Source organism: Halyomorpha halys, unplaced genomic scaffold, assembly GCF_000696795.3.
Source record: "Halyomorpha halys isolate HHAL.00 unplaced genomic scaffold, Hhal_1.1 Scaffold797.1, whole genome shotgun sequence".
In the NCBI taxonomy this organism is placed as follows: Eukaryota; Metazoa; Arthropoda; class Insecta; order Hemiptera; family Pentatomidae; genus Halyomorpha; species Halyomorpha halys.
In genome coordinates, this window is record NW_027108991.1 from 119,534 (window position 1) to 137,509 (window position 17,976).

At 31.7% G+C, this 17,976-nt stretch overlaps 1 protein-coding gene across 1 annotated transcript; it reads left to right on the forward strand.

Moving 5' to 3' along the window:
• The first annotated feature begins 103 nt into the window (after positions 1-103).
• LOC106686204 (nucleolar protein 9) lies at positions 104-13,396 on the forward strand. Its single transcript, XM_014429384.3, has 9 exons — positions 104-388; positions 456-679; positions 5,017-5,239; positions 7,344-7,527; positions 10,430-10,583; positions 12,216-12,344; positions 12,451-12,591; positions 12,801-12,944; positions 13,023-13,396. The coding sequence occupies exons 1-9, from the start codon at positions 214-216 to the stop codon at positions 13,266-13,268; spliced, it is 1,620 nt and encodes a 539-aa protein (XP_014284870.1). The 5' UTR covers positions 104-213; the 3' UTR covers positions 13,269-13,396.
• Positions 13,397-17,976: the final 4,580 nt, after the last annotated feature.

The following is a 17,976-nucleotide window of genomic DNA, read 5'->3' on the forward strand; positions in this document are numbered from 1 at the left end:
TCGAGCAATTTATTGCTGTAGGAAAGGTATGCTATAACGATCAAAATTCAACTTCGGCTCTGTTTGAAGATTAGTGCAAAATACTTCGATATTGCTACCTCTTTGATGTTTTTTGGCTTTAGGCTGTAACCTTCTGAATTCAAATGTTATTTATGATCTGATTGCTGTAATAAGTGAATTGAACTTTTATTGTTTACGTTTAACTAATTGAAGATGGATACGAAATCTCGAAAACGTAAAAAAAAGAAGAGTGTTTTAGGTCAAGCGAGGAAATACGGACGGAAAGGATATTATGGTCGAGGTACTCACGTGGAGGAAGACATATATCAATATTTTTTAAAGATATATGAAATGAAAATGGAAGAATTTGAAACAGAAGAAGAAAAAGGTAAGTTCGTCATTTTTTTATTTATAGCTGTCCCAATTGTTCCCTGACAGAAATTTTTTGTTTGTAGTTACTTTTGCTAATAATGCTCTGAAGCAGACGGAAGACCAAGAAGTACACCTTTCTTCAAATCAGTTTGTTTCTCGAGTTATTGAGAAGCTTTTACCATTTTCGAATGATGATAATTTATTTAAATTTATTTCTTCATTTTCTGATCTTCGCATTCTGTCCACTGACAGCTATGCTAGTCATGTATTACAAACATTGATAAAAGTTTGTGCCGCCAAATTTCGGGTAAGTTGAAACACCTAACATGAATATGTTTATTTTTAATATGTTGTTTGCATTTTATTTAGTTTCAGAATATGCTTGAATTAAGTTGAATATTAATTAAAAATTGCCTGAGAGATTAGATGGGGAAGTGGATGGACGATTTATCATAGTTAATGAATTTCCTTTTTCAGGAAAACTTTGTCAATTTCATCAGTAGATATCTGGCATTGTTTTAGTATTGGTAGTATTGATCTCATTCCCAAAGCGGAATTTGTGAGATTTGAATTTATTGTTATACATTGCAATCAATCTCTTTCTTATCAAACTATGAAATGTAAGGTATATTGGCAATTTTTCATATAGTGAGTTGACCACTGACTGGTCCTTATTATCCCCTACAAAATAATACATTGGTTCTTTTTTTCCCCTGGATATAAGATAGTGCAGGAAAAATATTCTTTTTTAACTTGTTACAAATATGATGATGTAGAGGAGGTTTGGGTCGAAGATGACTACATCAGTAAAGAAGAACTTAAAGAAGCTATCAACAAAGTTAAACAGGGTAAAGCAGCAGGTCTTGACAAAATTACTCTCAAAATGATCAAATACATACAGTACATACATAAAAATACAGTAAAGGCCAAGAGATGTTCCTCATTTTTTGAATCTCATTTGGAAAGAAAAGAGAATTCGTAAGGTCTGGAAAGTTGCAGTGATCATTCTCATTTATTTGAAAGGGGACAATTGAGAGTGTGGCAACCATCGTCCCTTCTCAGTATATCCAGTAAAGTGTTCTCTAGAATACTGGAGACAAGAATAAGAATAGTGGTCGATAGTAAGCTCGGAGAAGAACAATACGGTTTCAGAGCACAACGAAGCATGCAAGATCTCATCTTGATAATGCAACAAATAATGGAGAAAACTGTCGAAAAGAATAACAACTTTCGGTTTGCTTTGTGGAACTTCAAAAGACTTTCGAAAAAGTGAGGAAAGAAGACATAGAGCAGGCACTGTCAGATAGAGGCATTGATTGAGGGACGACCTTGGCAGTGATGGGTCTTTTTAATAAAACCAGGAATGTGGTTAGAACAAGGAACCACATATCACAGAAATTCGAGATCAGGTATTCGTCAAGGTTGTTGCTTGAGCCTGCTGCTCTTCATAGTAATAATAATTATTGGAGAAGTTTGACCGGGGGTGCGGCCAGCAAAGAACCATTTATTTATTTTATGCCGACGTTTCGACCTGAGTTTCAGGTCTTCATCAGGGCTATAGAACAAAAGAGATAACAACCACATTTAGAGAAACATAAAATTGAAAAGGAATAGTATACAAACAAATTTGGAATAATCCAAAATATTGAATTGAATCATATATGATAAAAAATTGATAACTGATAATTGAATAGTAAAAAAAAAAAAATTTATTGATAATCGTGGAATTAGATGGTAGTAGATTGAAAACAGTGAAAGATGAAATAATTACATCAATTCATTCGATTTACAAGAATAAACAAAAATCTGAGACATAAAGTACAGAAAATATATAAACCTTGTTTGAAACTTTCAATTGTTATTCTTCCGGAATTTGGTAGACAGAAGGTGGTCGAAGATATGGGATTTGAAGGTTGGAAGGTTATTAGAACTACGAATGAAAGAAGGAATAGAATTCCATAGGGATGAGGAAAGATCTTACAAAGGCTGCGGTTTGATGGGCTCTTACATATAAGTCTGAAGGCCATGAGCGGGTATTGGGGGAATGCACTGAGGATTTAAATTGAAGGATATCAGAGATGTACGATGGACGGCAGGATTGGATAATTTGGTAGAGGAGAGAAGTAAGAAAATATTTAGGGAAGTAGGTGGCGAAGATAATTTAAATGTTTCAGAGTGGAGAAGGTACGATTGGAAATATTATAGACGTGTTTTTTCCAGGAGAGAGTTTGGTCTATTGTGACACCAAGGTTTGTAACGTATGGATGGAATTGTATTGAATTGTTGTTTAGGAATAAGGTTAGAATATGAGGAATAGTTTTCAGGAGGTGATTGGATCCTATTAACACTAATCATACCAAGACTTAATATATACCTATTTCTACCATAGCGGGTCAAATGACCTGACTTAATGTTTCATGCTTGAATGTATGAAATATGGATGTTAGGAAGGAAATAAAAATATAAATTAAATTTATTATAATTAAACAAAATACAATGTTGAGCATTTCTATTACAAAAGCAAAAAATAAAAACTTGTGCTCTTCCAGGTGTGCCACCTACTTGCATTTGTTGCCAAACAGATCCATCATTCGCAACATTTTGTTCATTTATTTCTACTACTTTCTTCCGAACTTGAGAGTAATCTTATTCTTTTTCGGCCACTGCATACATTCACAATATTTTCCTCTTCATCGTCAGTATCTGTAGAATCAAACTCATTTTTATTTGCAACCAATATATCTTCATTTTCAGAAAATTCATCTTCACTAATTTCTGAAAACTCTTCGCCAATATTATTTATATCTTCTAAGAACTTGTACTGTCTTGTTTGCTTCGACATTTTTCTGGGTAAAAAATGATCTGTATTACTATAGCTATAAAAATAAAATATAAGCTAGGTACTTACCAAGACTTTCAATTTTTGCCACTTTTTCTTACACTAAAAAGCTATTTTCAATCTAAAATTTGATATTTTCTTGAAATTATTCTGAGCTATTTTCGTTGAACTACTTTACGCAACAGTCTTTGGAAGAATGTGCAACTTACTGACTACAAATATGACTAGATAATCTCATAAAACAAAAAAATTCTCTCCGGGTCAAATGACCTGTTGTGGTAGATATCGGTATACAACAAGGATTACTCAGAATAAACAAAACAAAACAAAACAAAAATATTTTTATAACTGTACATTAATTACTTAGAAAAAGTCATGAAGTCAAATGTGCAAACACAATAAAATTATACATGCATTTTCAATGGAAAAGTTCAAAATGGGTCATTTGACCCGTTATGGTATGTTTAGTGTTAATCCTATCTAATTCTAATGACCGAGACCTCCAATACAACATTAATGTTCTTCAAGAAGTAGTGGCCATGATAAACATGGAAATTAACCTAGAAATGACCAAATGTATGAGGATAGGGAAGAAACACCGAAGGATAATGAGGGTGATCTGAGCAAACGGAGAAAGACTAGAGCAGGTCGATAGTTTCAAATATCTAGGTGCTCATCTAAACCAAAGCGGCTACATTGATGAGGAAGTTTCTCAGAGAATCGGTTCAGCTGGAAGAGTATTTAGTTTGCTTCAAAGGGTTTTCATGGGTAAAAGATAAGTGATGAGAAAAACTGAAATGGTGATCTATAAATTGACATTCCTCCCTATTCTTTCCTACTCTTCCGAATTGTGGACCCTCACCTCGAAACACAAGAGTCAGATCCAATCCATGGAGATGCATTATCTTCACAAGGTGGAAGGAAGGACACAACGAGATAGATTGCGGGACAGCACCATAAGGACTAGCCTCTGAGTTAAACCGGCTGAGTGCATCCTAGAGGTGGAGGACAAGCTAAGGTGGTTAAGAAACCTCCCTAGGATGGACCAGGAAAGAATTGCAAGGAAGACGTATGAGACTCTTGTGGAGGGAAGAGGGCCAAGAGGAAAACTGCGCATTTCCTGAGAAGAGAGTATTAAGGAGGCAGGATATAGACTGGAGTAGGAGAAGGGAGATGGTCCAGACTCTAAAAATCTAAACCCCAAGGCATTTTACAAAGAACTCTGTGGGTCGGTTTGACTGCTGGGCAAAACCATGTACCTCTTAATTTTTTTTTAAACTATGATATATTATTTATGAATCATTGGCACAAATAAAAAAATTGTTTCTTATAATTAGTGTTCTCTTCGCTGACCATGTCTCTGACCAACTTCTCTTTATTTTCTTTACTAAATTAGTTGGATCTGTCTTCATGGAATTATTGGTTTGAAAGTCGGTTTCATGCCTGTTCATGTCGGAAATCTTATCAGAGAATGTTGAAAAAAGTAATGATTGTGCCTATCTTATTCTTGGTGGAACAATGTTTAAGGATCCCTAATGAGAAGTAATAGCATTTTAAAGAGACTACATTGTTGCCATGGGGCCTATAAAACCAATTTTAATTCCTGATGGACTGTTTTTTTGAGTTTTCGGCATTTCCATAAGAAGAATGAATTGGTCAAGTATGAGAGGTCTCTTCTAGCATCTGCCCCTCAGTGCTTTATAGACAGTTGTTGGGCATTGTTAATTTTACTTTGATTACAATTTTGTTTTCTACATTTTAATATTTATTTAATATTGGCTCATTTTAATATTGAAATATTTCAGGAAAAAGGACAATCAACTGAAGAATCAAAGTATTGTGAATATGTGAAGAGGGTATCACTGTTTATTTTCAATAATCTTGAAGAATTTATGGAAGATCCATATGCCAATCAGATTGGGAGATGTTGTCTAGAAGAATGTTCCGGAAACGAATCCAATAAGCCATTGTCTCCTGAAACTGTTGATAATCTTGCTTTGAGAATATTGAATTGGCCTACCTTCAATTGTAAGTATACTCATGTTTCCATCAAAATATTTATTATGCCATCAACATCTAGGCTAAAGGTCTCCAATTGGCCTTCAAGCACCTCTAATATGGCCAATCATTATTTATTTTGAATACAGTAAAATTTACCTTGTAATTATATTGTTCAAAATTATTGGTTAAATTCTGAAATTGCTTAGGTGGGACATAGAGCTGCCTCAAAGTTCCACCATCTGTCTCTGTCATTTAAAAGTTCTTTAATTATTGGAGAAGTTTGTCGGGGGGTGCGGTCAGCAAAGAACAACATAAATAAACAAAACCATATTTATTTATTTTATGCCGACGTTTCGACCTGATGAAGACCTGAAACTCAGGTTTTCCAAACTTCTCCAATCATTAATCTACGGTCAACTATCTACACCTCATTAAAAGTTCTTTTAATCCAGACTGTATCTGATCTGCTTTTTCCACCTCATGTTCCACGGTTCGCTTCCAGGTCTTTCTCAGCCAACCCTGCCTTTGATGTGTCTGGGGATTCCATACAATGTGCTGTCAAGTTAGATTATCATGATTTTTTCTGAGAATGTATTCTAGACATTTCCATTTTAAAAGCTTTATTATGTCGGGATTGTCTAAGTCTTAGGCGGTTTCTCCAGCTTGATATCCACTTTACAGAAGGCCCACGACAAGGCGTATTCATTAGTAAGTTAGGAATGGCCGTGCCAGAGGATGAGCTCTGGACACTGACGCAGGTAGAGGAGATCTAGGTGAGAGAGTCTGAGGTAGAGTAACAGTTCTAGTTGCCGAGATGAAGCAGACAGACCAGTGTAACCGTTAAGGATTAGGTTACAATCTTAGTTGCCGAGATGAAGCGGACGGACCAGTGTAACCGTTAAGGATTAGGTTACAATCTTAGTTGCCGAGATGAAGCGGACGGACTAGAGCCGGGGAGAGACGGGAAATTACACTGGTTGCCGAGATGAAGCGGACGGACCAGTGTAACCGTTAAGGATTAGGTTACAATCTTAGTTGCCGAGATGAAGCGGACAGACTAAGATTGCTGGAGAGAAGGAGAGGAGATTAGCCATCGTCTTGGGTGTGCGTTCAGAAAAACAACTTTAGCGAGTATAGATTGGCAATGAACTTTTCTATCTCAAGCAGTGTGTACAGCACCAGTGCCATGACTAGACCCAGTTAAGGAAATGGATCAAAGATCAAATTGGGGGATTTATAGTCCCTTATTTATAGGCCTAGTCCATGCGGCTGTGACTGAGAAGTGGTCGGTACATGTCTTCTTGAGATAGGTTCGTGCATTGTTTTGGTATAATTTATTATTCATTGTATAGATATTGCTAAGTGTTAGGTACAGACATTATTAATATATAAAAATGGCAATGTGTTTTTTACAAAATGAAGTAATTTATAAATTTGAGAGCTTCGGTGAGACTCGAGATGCAGCGCTCTGGTGAGTTGTGGTATAACCGCTTGCTCCCTCTCGCTACAATTACTTTGTAAATAGTTTCTGGCTACCAATATACTCTGAGTGTCTTTATGAGACTTATGCTTATGAATGTCTACTACCTGTTTGGTGACTTTCCATGTCTCACATGAAAAGTGAATTAAATTAATAGTAACATGTGAAGTAAAAGTTTACAAAAAAACAAAAAACAAAACAGAGTAAATGTGAAAGTTAATAAAACATAGATGAATAAGTATAAATGAAAGCAGTGATAAATAATATAAGTGATAGAGAGATAACAAACAAGTGAAATAGAAAAGTTTAATACAAAAATTTGGTGATGATAATAAAATGTGCGTAAAATTATTTAGTCTTAATTAAGTTTAATATATGGATGGCTGTAGGTATGTGAGATATAGTTTTTATCAATTAAAAGAAAAGTTATAAAGTTGACCAGAAAATCCGCTAGGAGCTCCACTGTATTTAACATATAACATGGACTTTAAATTAAGCTGCCCACAATCTTATACTTAGAACATTTACCATGTTAAAAAACTTTTTACATTTAACTCAAAATCATGGATACCTCTATTGTTATTATAAAACAATACATTGTTATATATTTATTAGATCTTATATTTATGTATTATGTATAATTGTTTTTAGTTGCGACTAGTAGTGAGCTAGCATCAGGTTTCATGCAAATCCTGTTGGCATCAGTTGCAAAAACAAATCCTAAACTAGCCCAGAAAATAGTAAAAAGGCTTTTTACAGAATGTTTTGTCTCTGAAGATGTTAAACTGGAGAACACGGATGTTGAAAAGATGTTTAATTCTATGGCTTCTACAAGGTACTTTTAAGATTTTTTATTTAGATAATAATAATAATATTTTATTTATTCTGGGACGAGTCCCTTTAGAATAATATAGAGAAATCAATAGGTGAGGGCTGAGGAGCCTCAGAGATACTTCAACAAAAAATACAAAGAAATATAAACAGTCATTATAAAAAATACTTATAGGTTACTTTCTCACTTTTATCAGTTGAAAATTAAAAAAAAAAAAAGAATAAATAAAAAGAGAAAAGAAAATGATGTAAAAATAATTAAGAATGATATAATAGTTAACATACATATTTACAATTATGTTAATTTACAATATTATGAGGTCTGAATGCATAAGAAATAATTGAACAGGTGGGATTTAAAGGTAGGGAGGGTATTGGAGTGATGGATGTTGGAAGGGATGGAGTTCCATAAGGATGAGGCTCAGATAATGAAAGATCTATCGAAAGCAGCGGTTCGGTGAGCCCTTGTGTATAAATCTGAAGACCGGGAACGAATAGAGGATTTGAATTGAAGGAGCTCGGAGATGTATGAAGGGCGGCAGGATTGGATGACTTGGAAGATGAAGGATGCCAGGAAATACTTGCGACAGTAGGAAGGATAAAGCCACTTCAACTCTGCATAAAAACGGGAAAAATCCAAAAATCCAGATAGTACTAAGCATTGTTCCAGAAAGCCTAAAATATGTTCTTCTAATCCTTAAACTGTTATTCAGTTATTGAAACAGATTCCTTCTTGATTCATAAATGTTATATCCTGGGTACTTTAAAGGGGTCCTTATAGGATCAATATTATTTTTGTAGGATGCGTTTATAATATTTGTATTTTGAAATTTGTTTTGAACTGTTTCTGAAATGACTGATGCAATGATTATTTTATTTTTAAATGTTATAAAGATTTTTTAGGACTTAAGAGGTATCACCACACTCTGAGTGACTATATATATTTTATTTTCAACACAAAATTTTCATGTTCTCTAAAAATTACACTTAAAATCAAACTAATTAAGATCAAATATTTCTTGGAAACATTTTTTTAAAAAACGAAGAGGAATTTGAGACTAAAATAATAAAAAAAACAGCAATGGTTCATTCATTCAACAAAAGAAATATGTAAATTGTTGGAATTATTTACTGAAATTTCTAGATTGAATGATTTATTTAATTATGTATGTTTAGGTCAGGGCCTGCTCTTTGTTTTACTGAAAACTGAACTGAACTTTGAAATTAGTGAGGAAAAACGGTCTAATTGAGACATTTGGCTTACAGGGTTAATATACTTGTATTTTTCTCTAGCCAATTTTAATCCCTGAAGGGGCAGGTAGGATTAGTATGTTAGTTAATGGCTAATAATTAATTATAACAAGAACAGCAATTCGGGGGTCTAATATCGCAGTGGCGCCCAATTGCCTTCTTGTCGCTTTCCAGTGCTGGTCAAGAATGGTAAAGACCGTAATAATTGCCTGATGAGGGCTGGCTGGTAAATCCAATGTGTAAATCTGACAATGTACGTAGATTTAAAAAAGATGAGCATGTTTTTTATCAGTTGGCTCAACAGAACTCGTAGATCTTTGGCCGCCCAAACCAGATTTCTCCATGCCTGCCTATCTTGGGCTACTGCTTTCCAGTTTTATGCACGAAGCTTTATTGATTCTGTCTATCCATTTGGCTTTTGGCCTCCGACATGGTCTCTTGCCTGCTGTATTGGCGTTCATTGTTGTGTAGAGACGTCCTGATGGATTGCTTTGAGCCACATGTCCCGCCCATCTTAACCTCCTTGCCTTCATACTGTGAGCTATTGATTGACCAGTCCCTGTAAGCATTTCATTGTTAGTTCTCCTTCATGTGTTAAGGCTCTGATCCCAGATCGCTCCAGTAATATATGAAAGCTGGCTTTATCACACCATTGTACATCCTTAGTTTTATATTTTTAGAGATTTTTTGGGATTTCAGTATTTTTGACAGAGAGATAAAGACTCGTGTGTTCGTGCTTGTTATAAGTTGGTCTATCTCAGTCCGTTGATGTTATTGTGAAGCTGAGTTATTTCACACGATTGGAAACGATTTTCTGTCCATGGAGACCATGTTGTAGGGTGAATTTTTCGGCTTACAATCATATATTTTGTTTTATCTTTATTTACTTGCAAGCCGATTTCCTCTGCTTCTCTTTTAGTCTTTCCATGTCATCTTAGTTAATTCTTAGGACTGCAATGATGCCTGTGTATGCCAGAACCTTATGTTTCATTCCGACGTGCATCCCGCCATTTTCGTGTAATGCTCTTTTTCTAATCACTTTCTCTAGGACTAGCACGAACAGCATTGGTGAGGATCCATCTCCTTATCTCTCAGACCTGTTCTGACTTGAAAGGCTTCTGATACCTCTCCTTGTATTAGGACTTTGCATTTAGGATTATATTATATATATTCTTACACCCTTTTGTCAGTCTTACTAACATGTGTTCCATTTTAATTTATTTTAATAAGAAATATTTCTAAATAATTTTTATTTCTGAGTAATTCGACATAAAACTTAATTTTTAATTAATATAATTTCTTTTTTAATTTTTAATTAATACATAATTAAAATACATTCATAAAATACATAATTTACTGTAGGTATTCACTGTCTGAAAATAAAAAAAAAAAAAGCAGAAAAATTATTTCTAATTTACTTATTTCTATTTATTATCGCACTGTATACATAAATAAATAGTTTCTATGCTATTTTTAATTGTGGGGAATAAAAGTGGTGTTCACATCTGCATTGGAGGTCCTCAAATACATTAAATTTATTTCTTGTATGAGACCTTAATAAAATTGTCTGTTAAGAGAAGTTTACTGTATTATATTATTGAATGTATTTTCTTTTTTCTCCATAAATTTAATTTCCAATTATTTTTTTGTTCTAGAATTCTGGAATCTATGGTTGAAGTTTCCACCGGAAAGAGGTATACTCAGATTCTAAGTATCTTGTTTCTTGGCCGCCTTACTTTGCTCTCATGCAACAAAAATTCCTTTATATGCGTTCAGAAACTCATATCCTCTTGCCAAGATCTCTCCGAGGTGATATATAATTATATTTCATTATTGCTTGGTCAATGATTTTTTTAATAAAATTTTATACTTACAATTTTCTGAAAAAAAAAAAAAAAAAAAAAGATATAGGATAGTCTCATAATAAATGCACAGGTAGTCCAGAAACTCGTAAAGAAATCTACTTTCATACCTAAAATCTGCAAGGAAGTTCAAAACATAAGCTTTAAATATAATATTAGCCACCGTTCTAGTTCTTATGATTTTTTTTATTTCCTTCACTATCTTATTTACCTTTCTTTAAAGTTTGAAATTTTAAATAATGTTTGAAAACAAAATAACTTTTTAAGTTTAATTTAATAAAATTTCTAGCCGTTTTCCAATTTCAGGCAATTTTTAAATATTGCTCGATTTAACTATCTTAAGTCTCCTCTTCAATTATTTCAAAAGTGATTTAGGGTTGTCGCTCCATTACAAATTATAAATTCATAAACCACGGTACCGTCAATTAATCCCTCAACATTCCGGAGGATTATGTTGCAGGGAAATCATGGGATTTTGTATGTCCACAATGTGGAGTCTACCTTCCTGTGTAAAAAGGACGGTTTTACGTTTTATGATCACCAAGAAAGATGAAAACATCTATTTGATTTAAACAGAGTTTTTTTTTTTTAATTTTTAATGAAAGTTGATACATGGTACTCTACTTGGAGTTATTTAAACTTATAATTTTATATTTTCTTATACACAAATAGTCCGATTCGCAAATCTGGAATTCTTTTACATTTTTTCATTAGCAAATAATCAAAACTCATGGATGTCAAATCTGTCATTATTAAGGTTGCAGTGTTAGATATAAAAATTAACAGACACTGAGCCGTAAAATATAGCATCTGATATTTATTGGTTTCACTGAATTCTTAAGGGCTGATTTCATATATTTTTGAGTCTTTTAAGGGAATTTGTATCTTTAAAAGAATAAAGTTGATATTAAATTATGGTAAGTTACTCCTAATTTGAGACAAAACATTGTAATTAACAAACATTTTAGCATTGTGAAAGTTTTAATTTTTTCTGTCTCAGTGTTTTTGACCGAGTGCTTTATTTAATTTTAAGGCATGCTCAGTACTTAAATTAAATTTTAAAAAATACTGTTTAATTAATAGATTGATAATTTTTATCTACATTATACTGAAAAAATTATTATGATTATTGTATGTACTTGTGTGGCATAGCCCTAAGCTCTTCAAGAAGCAATATAAAGGCGGCTTATCGCTTGAAAACCAAGCGTTACTGGCTAAATAAAAAACAGGTACAATCTAAGCTGTTTCTAGACGAACCCTGCAGGAGCCGAAGTGATATACTGTTTAGGCTGGATAAGAGTTCTCTAGGGAAAATTACAAGGATCCACACAGATCACTGTAGACTTAATAAACATGTTTAACCTCAAGCTTACGGGATTACCCTTGTGCATTTGTTGGTGTGACCGATTTTCATGATTGAGGTTTGTACTGTTTGATGTGGATCATGTTGTGGACCCCAAGCAGTGTGAATTGATCAATCCCTCAAATTTACTCACATTGATAGGTTATAGATAGCTAGATATTAGATAACTAGAAACAACAATATGATTCATTGAATAAAAATAAACTTTCATTCCAGCTCAAATTGATCAATTCAGAATTGATTCCTCATTTTGAAGAAATCATGAGTGCTGGCCATGTAGGAGTCCTCCTTGAATTAGCAAAAGCTTGCATCCGCCTTAAGTCAAACGAAGGGGAATTTCTCAAAGTATGATATAACATATTTTTAATTTATTAATCAATAAGAAAAATGTAATTTATTTATTCTGGAATAATTGAGCCTTGTAAATTATTGATGTTATGCTTGATTGTAGGGTTTGAAAGAAGCACTGAAAGCCGAGCACAGCAGTTGCGGTGAGCTTGTGCTCAAATTACTGTTTCCTTCCGGTGACTCTGTTAATAAAAATGGCTCACTTCTTTTACAGACCTTATTCCAGTTCAAGAAACCAATTTCTGTAAGAAAGCAATCTCATTTTCTTTTTATTATATTTTCAAAAAATTAGTTATAAACCTAAGTAAGAAAATGGAATTATTGAGAAGAAGAAATATTTCTGTTTTTCATTTAGGCACTAACCTATTGTTCTCCAATTGTTGCAAACAGAATCCAATATCAAAATATTTTTATCATTAATTTGTTGTATGCATAATGAAAACCTGTTTGTAGGTTGTTGAAAATCTTTTGTCTGTTGATACCAAGAAATTAAAAGAAATCTTCTTGGATCCCAAAGGCTCTTATATTATGGATGCTTATGTTTCTTCAAAGACGATTGGTGAAAAGAGTAGAGATAGAATCATACACAAATTTAAAGTAAGAAAATAATTTTTAGAATCATTTGATTTTTTTATATCTTATGGTCGTCTCATGGTATTTTTTATTTAATTTTAGGGGCATTACAAAGATCTGGCTCAGGATAAGTTTGGTTCTCGGGCCGTTGAAGCCTTATGGTCACGAGCAAGTATCAAAGAAAAGCATCTTATCATGTCTGAATTGGACCGAAGTATTTGTCGGACAATGGCTGGTAGCATCATTGCTTCCAAATTTCGCCTCGATTTGTACCTTTCTGATAAGGCCAAATGGGCCAGTACTGAAACAAAATCGGCTGTTAAAATCTTTTCAAATATTGTTGCATAACCTGTGATGCATTTTTGCAACTAAGTAGGAATGGTATTTCATTACATTGTAAATTTGAAACTGTAAAATGTTTTTATAAATGTTATTAATTTTAAATGTTACTTGTAAATATATACTTTTTAAGAATGGTTTGTTATCTTTTTAAACTTTTTATTTTTATAAATTATTTATACTATTTTGTCTTTATGTCTGATTGAAAATAGTATTAAGATTTATGAACATAGCTGACAATGAACTATAGAGATAGATGAAATGAAATGAAAAATAGTTCATTATTCTGGGACTAGGTCCCTTTAGAACAACTATTAGGTAATTTTAATTTTACAACATATATTTGCCAAAAATAGTGAGGCCACACTTAACAATAACTTATACTAAAATTGTATATAATTAATTTTTAATTTTAGATTTAAAAAAATTAAAAAACTAACTGACAAAATATATAAAACACCAAAACAAAAAGGTAGTTACATCTGTACTATTATAATATTGGATTAGATTGGTGAAGTAAAAGGTAATTAAATATAATTGAGTTCCAGTGATATGCAGTTCGGGTAAAAATGATTTATCAAACACAGCAGTTTGGTGAGGTAGAGGGTAGATGTCAGATAAACGAGACCTAGTAGAACGGAATTGGATTTAGAATTTAAATTGCAGGTTTTCTAGGATATAGGAGGAGCATTGAGTACTAGGTACTTGGAATAGAATGGAAGCTAGGAAACACTGGCATCGAAAGGATGGATAGAGCCACTTCAGCTTGGCGTAATACTGGGTTATGTGCGGATCTCTGATGATCCTGAAATTAAATCATACTGTGCAATTCATAAGACATTTAAGTTTAATTCGAGACCACCCAAGAAGCCACCATATACCGGGCAGCCATAGTCAAAGTGGAGGTAAACAAGAGAGGAAACTAAGAGTTAACGGGTTTAAGTGGAAGGCGATAATGGACTCTGTTGAATTGCTTCAGGGTAGATATGGTTGGACGGGAAATTTGGGCAATGTGTGGTTTCCAGGATAAAGTTTAATCAAAAATGACTCCAAGATTTTTGACTGATGTATGAAATGAAATAGAAGTATTGATTAGGATAAGGTTGGAGGTCCTGGGATAAATTTAAGGAGAGAGGGAGATCCCGTTGTGATAGCTTCAGTTTTTTCAGCATTTAACGTGAGTTTATTGTCTGTTGCCCAAGTGCTTGTACTATTGGTGTCTTGTTTAAGAATGGCATTTGAGGCATCAAAAGGATAGAAGGAAATATATCCATCTAAAACTAAGAATATCTTATTCGTCTTCCTCTTCATGCCATTATTAGTGTCGAGGTGCCTCAATTCAATGCAGCCATGGCTCTCGGTACCTACTAAGCTGCTGCATCAAACAGACTGAGAAAAAAAAATTGGAGACACAGAAATCAAGTTTGTTGGTGTGTCAATAGTGGAACACTGTAAATAGGGGGATTATTGGAATTGATACACTCATTTTCACTATTTAACATGAACAATGCCAAGGGCACCCTACTGTTATGTGATTTAAAATTTTTAAATCTCTTTGTGGTATACATTCTGGAACTCGCATAATCCTGCTTCCTCATTGCTACTCTATCAATAAACACTTTCATTGAAAGTGCTTAATAGTTTTCTTTTAAAGACATGCTGCTCTATATTCAGCCAAAAGGTTTCTTGAAACAATAATTTAAAAATATTTAAGAAAACTTTGCCCTATATCTTAGGCAAACATTTTCCATTGTTGCAATATCAGTTGTGAATGATTTTACTTTTTTTATCTTTTAAAAGGGTTAAGTTTACTTTTGGTCATCATACTCATCTATCTTCAAACAAAATAAGTAAGTTCAATAATAATTGTGAGTAAATAGTGTTTTTGTTGTAAATAATGAGGAGACCCAGGACAAGGTGGATGGTGTAGATGCTGGAATTTTCCTAGATTCCTAAAACTGGGATGCAGTAGCACAAGACATAGTCATCTGGCAGAGGAGTGTGTGTGCCGAACAAATTTTAAGCGTTTTTTTTGTGTTATTTATCTACCTTTGAAAATAGTTTTTATTTATGAATATTAACTTAAATATTCAAAAAGGGGATTGCGCATATTTTCCTTAGTTTTATATTTTAAAAATGATGGGCAAGTATCCAACAAATCTACCATAAACTTACCCGTGACAATTTATTTATATATAATTTTTTCCCACCTCTGGTTTTAACAAAATTAGTAAAATGGAATTTTTCATAATAAATCACTCATAACAAAGCTGTTCCAATAAATTTCTGTACAATTGATTCAATAATTGAGGAACTTATTAACCTTCTTTTATAATTTTAAAATTTATAATTGAAGTCAAAGAATTCGGTTTTGGTCTTCTTATAATAAAAATTGTATTTTTTCTAAGGATTTTGGCAAATGAATATAAGGATAAATAAATAAAAATACTTTGTAATATATATCTGTTTTATTAAACAAAATAGCAGCTAGTGCTGGAGAAGCCAAGAATAGTATATAACAATATAGTTTCAGGTTCTTCTCTCCCTCTTTTTAAATCTAATTACTCATATTTATACATAAATATTTAAGGTAATATACATAGACAGTTCTTATTGAACATTGTAATAATATAAATACACATCAATGGATTCATTTTATTTTTTCAAATAACACTTAATCATAAGTAATTCCTTATTATTTACATAATCGTTAGACAATTATTTTTGTAAGTAATGTGCTTAAGATGCATTACGTATACTACACATAATATTTAATTTTTTAATTAAAGTTGCCTTAAAATAAAGAATTCTTGTTAGATATTCCCTGAATTCGCTTTTAAATACTTCCAACACAAATTAAATTTACATTATTTAAAATATAAACCATTTGTAGTAGATATACTTACATCACAATATTAAATATACATTATACATAAATGGTAAGACATTTTAATAATGGGATCACTAATCAGCTAATATGATTTTATGGAATTCCGTATTAGAATTTATTCATCCATTTTAATATAACAAATAGCATGTCATAGTTGTTTTGTGATAAGTTAATACCTTAAAAGGTTTAGAAGCATATCGTAATCAATGTACGGCGTGTAGTTAGTATACTGAACTTACAATTATCTATTTACAACATAAGATTTTAATAATTTAAAACAATTAATGATAGGATTTAATATTTTTTTTTTACTGGGGTAGAGGAAAAAATCAAGCATGCAATGGCCATTACAGCAATTTGTGTTTGTTGCTTAAATTCAATTATTTTTTTTTAAAGATAATGTACAAACCCAAACTTCAAACAATATATAAAAACTTAAAATAAAAAATTGAACCAACCATATAAAATGAAAAGTGTTTAAGAAAAAGAGAAACTAATATTAGTAAACTTATTATTTCCAAGATATTTTAATTAGTTTCTACTACTTTTTCCTCTCTTAAATAAAGAATTAACAGTTAAAAGATTGTTTAAGATAAGTGCCACCCCAAATTTTGAGTAGTAAGATTATTCAGAATATTTTTGACAAATCGATCTTAAAATATCAATATGAAGGCAGATATGTAAAATTTTTGCATGGTGAGATGGATTTAAACAAGATGTCTATTTAATGATTTTTATGGTTTATCAGATTGAAGGTCAATAAATAATCTACTAAGTGATTAGTAATAAAAATAATAAATACATTTATTATTAATATATACATTAGTTAACATTCTTTTTATGGGATCTCAATAAAATTGGTTAATGTTTATGATAATTATTTTTACAAAATATACTCAGTTTTATTAAATAATACAAGAAAACTTTCAATATAATTAAGAAGAATCTAGTTCATTTTATAATATAAAATAATTAATTTTGATTTATCAATTTTGAAAAAGCATTTTCAATAAAGCAATAATACGATAAATATAAACACTATTTTTGGTTTTAATTAAAATTAGGAAACAATCCATTAAGTACAAAAATTATTTTGATGGTTTAATAACTTTTATAATTGTGATTACAATCATCAGATATAATGCCAGAAAGTGGAATAAAATAAAGGAGTATTTCTTATGACCAATTAATATAATAAAAAACTGATTAAGGAAATAACGAACAATATCTTAGATAGAATATGAACATTAAAAAAATTTAACAGCCATTATCTAGCAGCTTTCATTTGTTCCAAGTTCAAATTTTCAATATATAAATAAAAGAATAAAAATTAAGAATAAAAAAATAAAAAATTGTATCTATTTGTAGACTATTATAATTATATAATTAAAGTTTGGTATCCCTTGAATAAAGTTCAACTTTTTAACTTAATTATTCAAGATAATGGCCAAATTTGTGAATGTCCATTAACTGTGAACTAGTCACTCGAGAATGTATAGTGATCTATCAGAAAATATTTTAAGATTAAATAAGTTATTATACAGAATTATTAAAGTTCCATTTGCTTTAAGTACATATAAGCATCATCATAATGCAGATTAAAAAAGAGAATTTACATGTTTACAATTTAATCTTAAAAAAAAAAAAAGAAGATTGAAAAATTAATTTCTTTATAAGGAAACTTATTTTTAATTAATATAAAGCAAGTCATGTAACTATGTAATGACGAGAGCAAGTTGTTATGAAATATTTCACATTAAAATTATATTATATTCTTTATTATATATGAAAGAATTTGAAACCACAAAAAACTGAAATTTTTAGTAT

Bases quoted from the DNA above. Each gene is read 5' to 3' on its own strand.
- LOC106686204 (XM_014429384.3), top strand. From the start codon at position 214: ATGGATACGAAATCTCGAAAACGTAAAAAAAAGAAGAGTGTTTTAGGT. The intron at 680-5,016 runs GTAAGTTGAAAC...GAAATATTTCAG, and splicing joins TTTGTGCCGCCAAATTTCGG to GAAAAAGGACAATCAACTGA. The intron at 5,240-7,343 runs GTAAGTATACTC...AATTGTTTTTAG, and splicing joins GAATTGGCCTACCTTCAATT to TTGCGACTAGTAGTGAGCTA.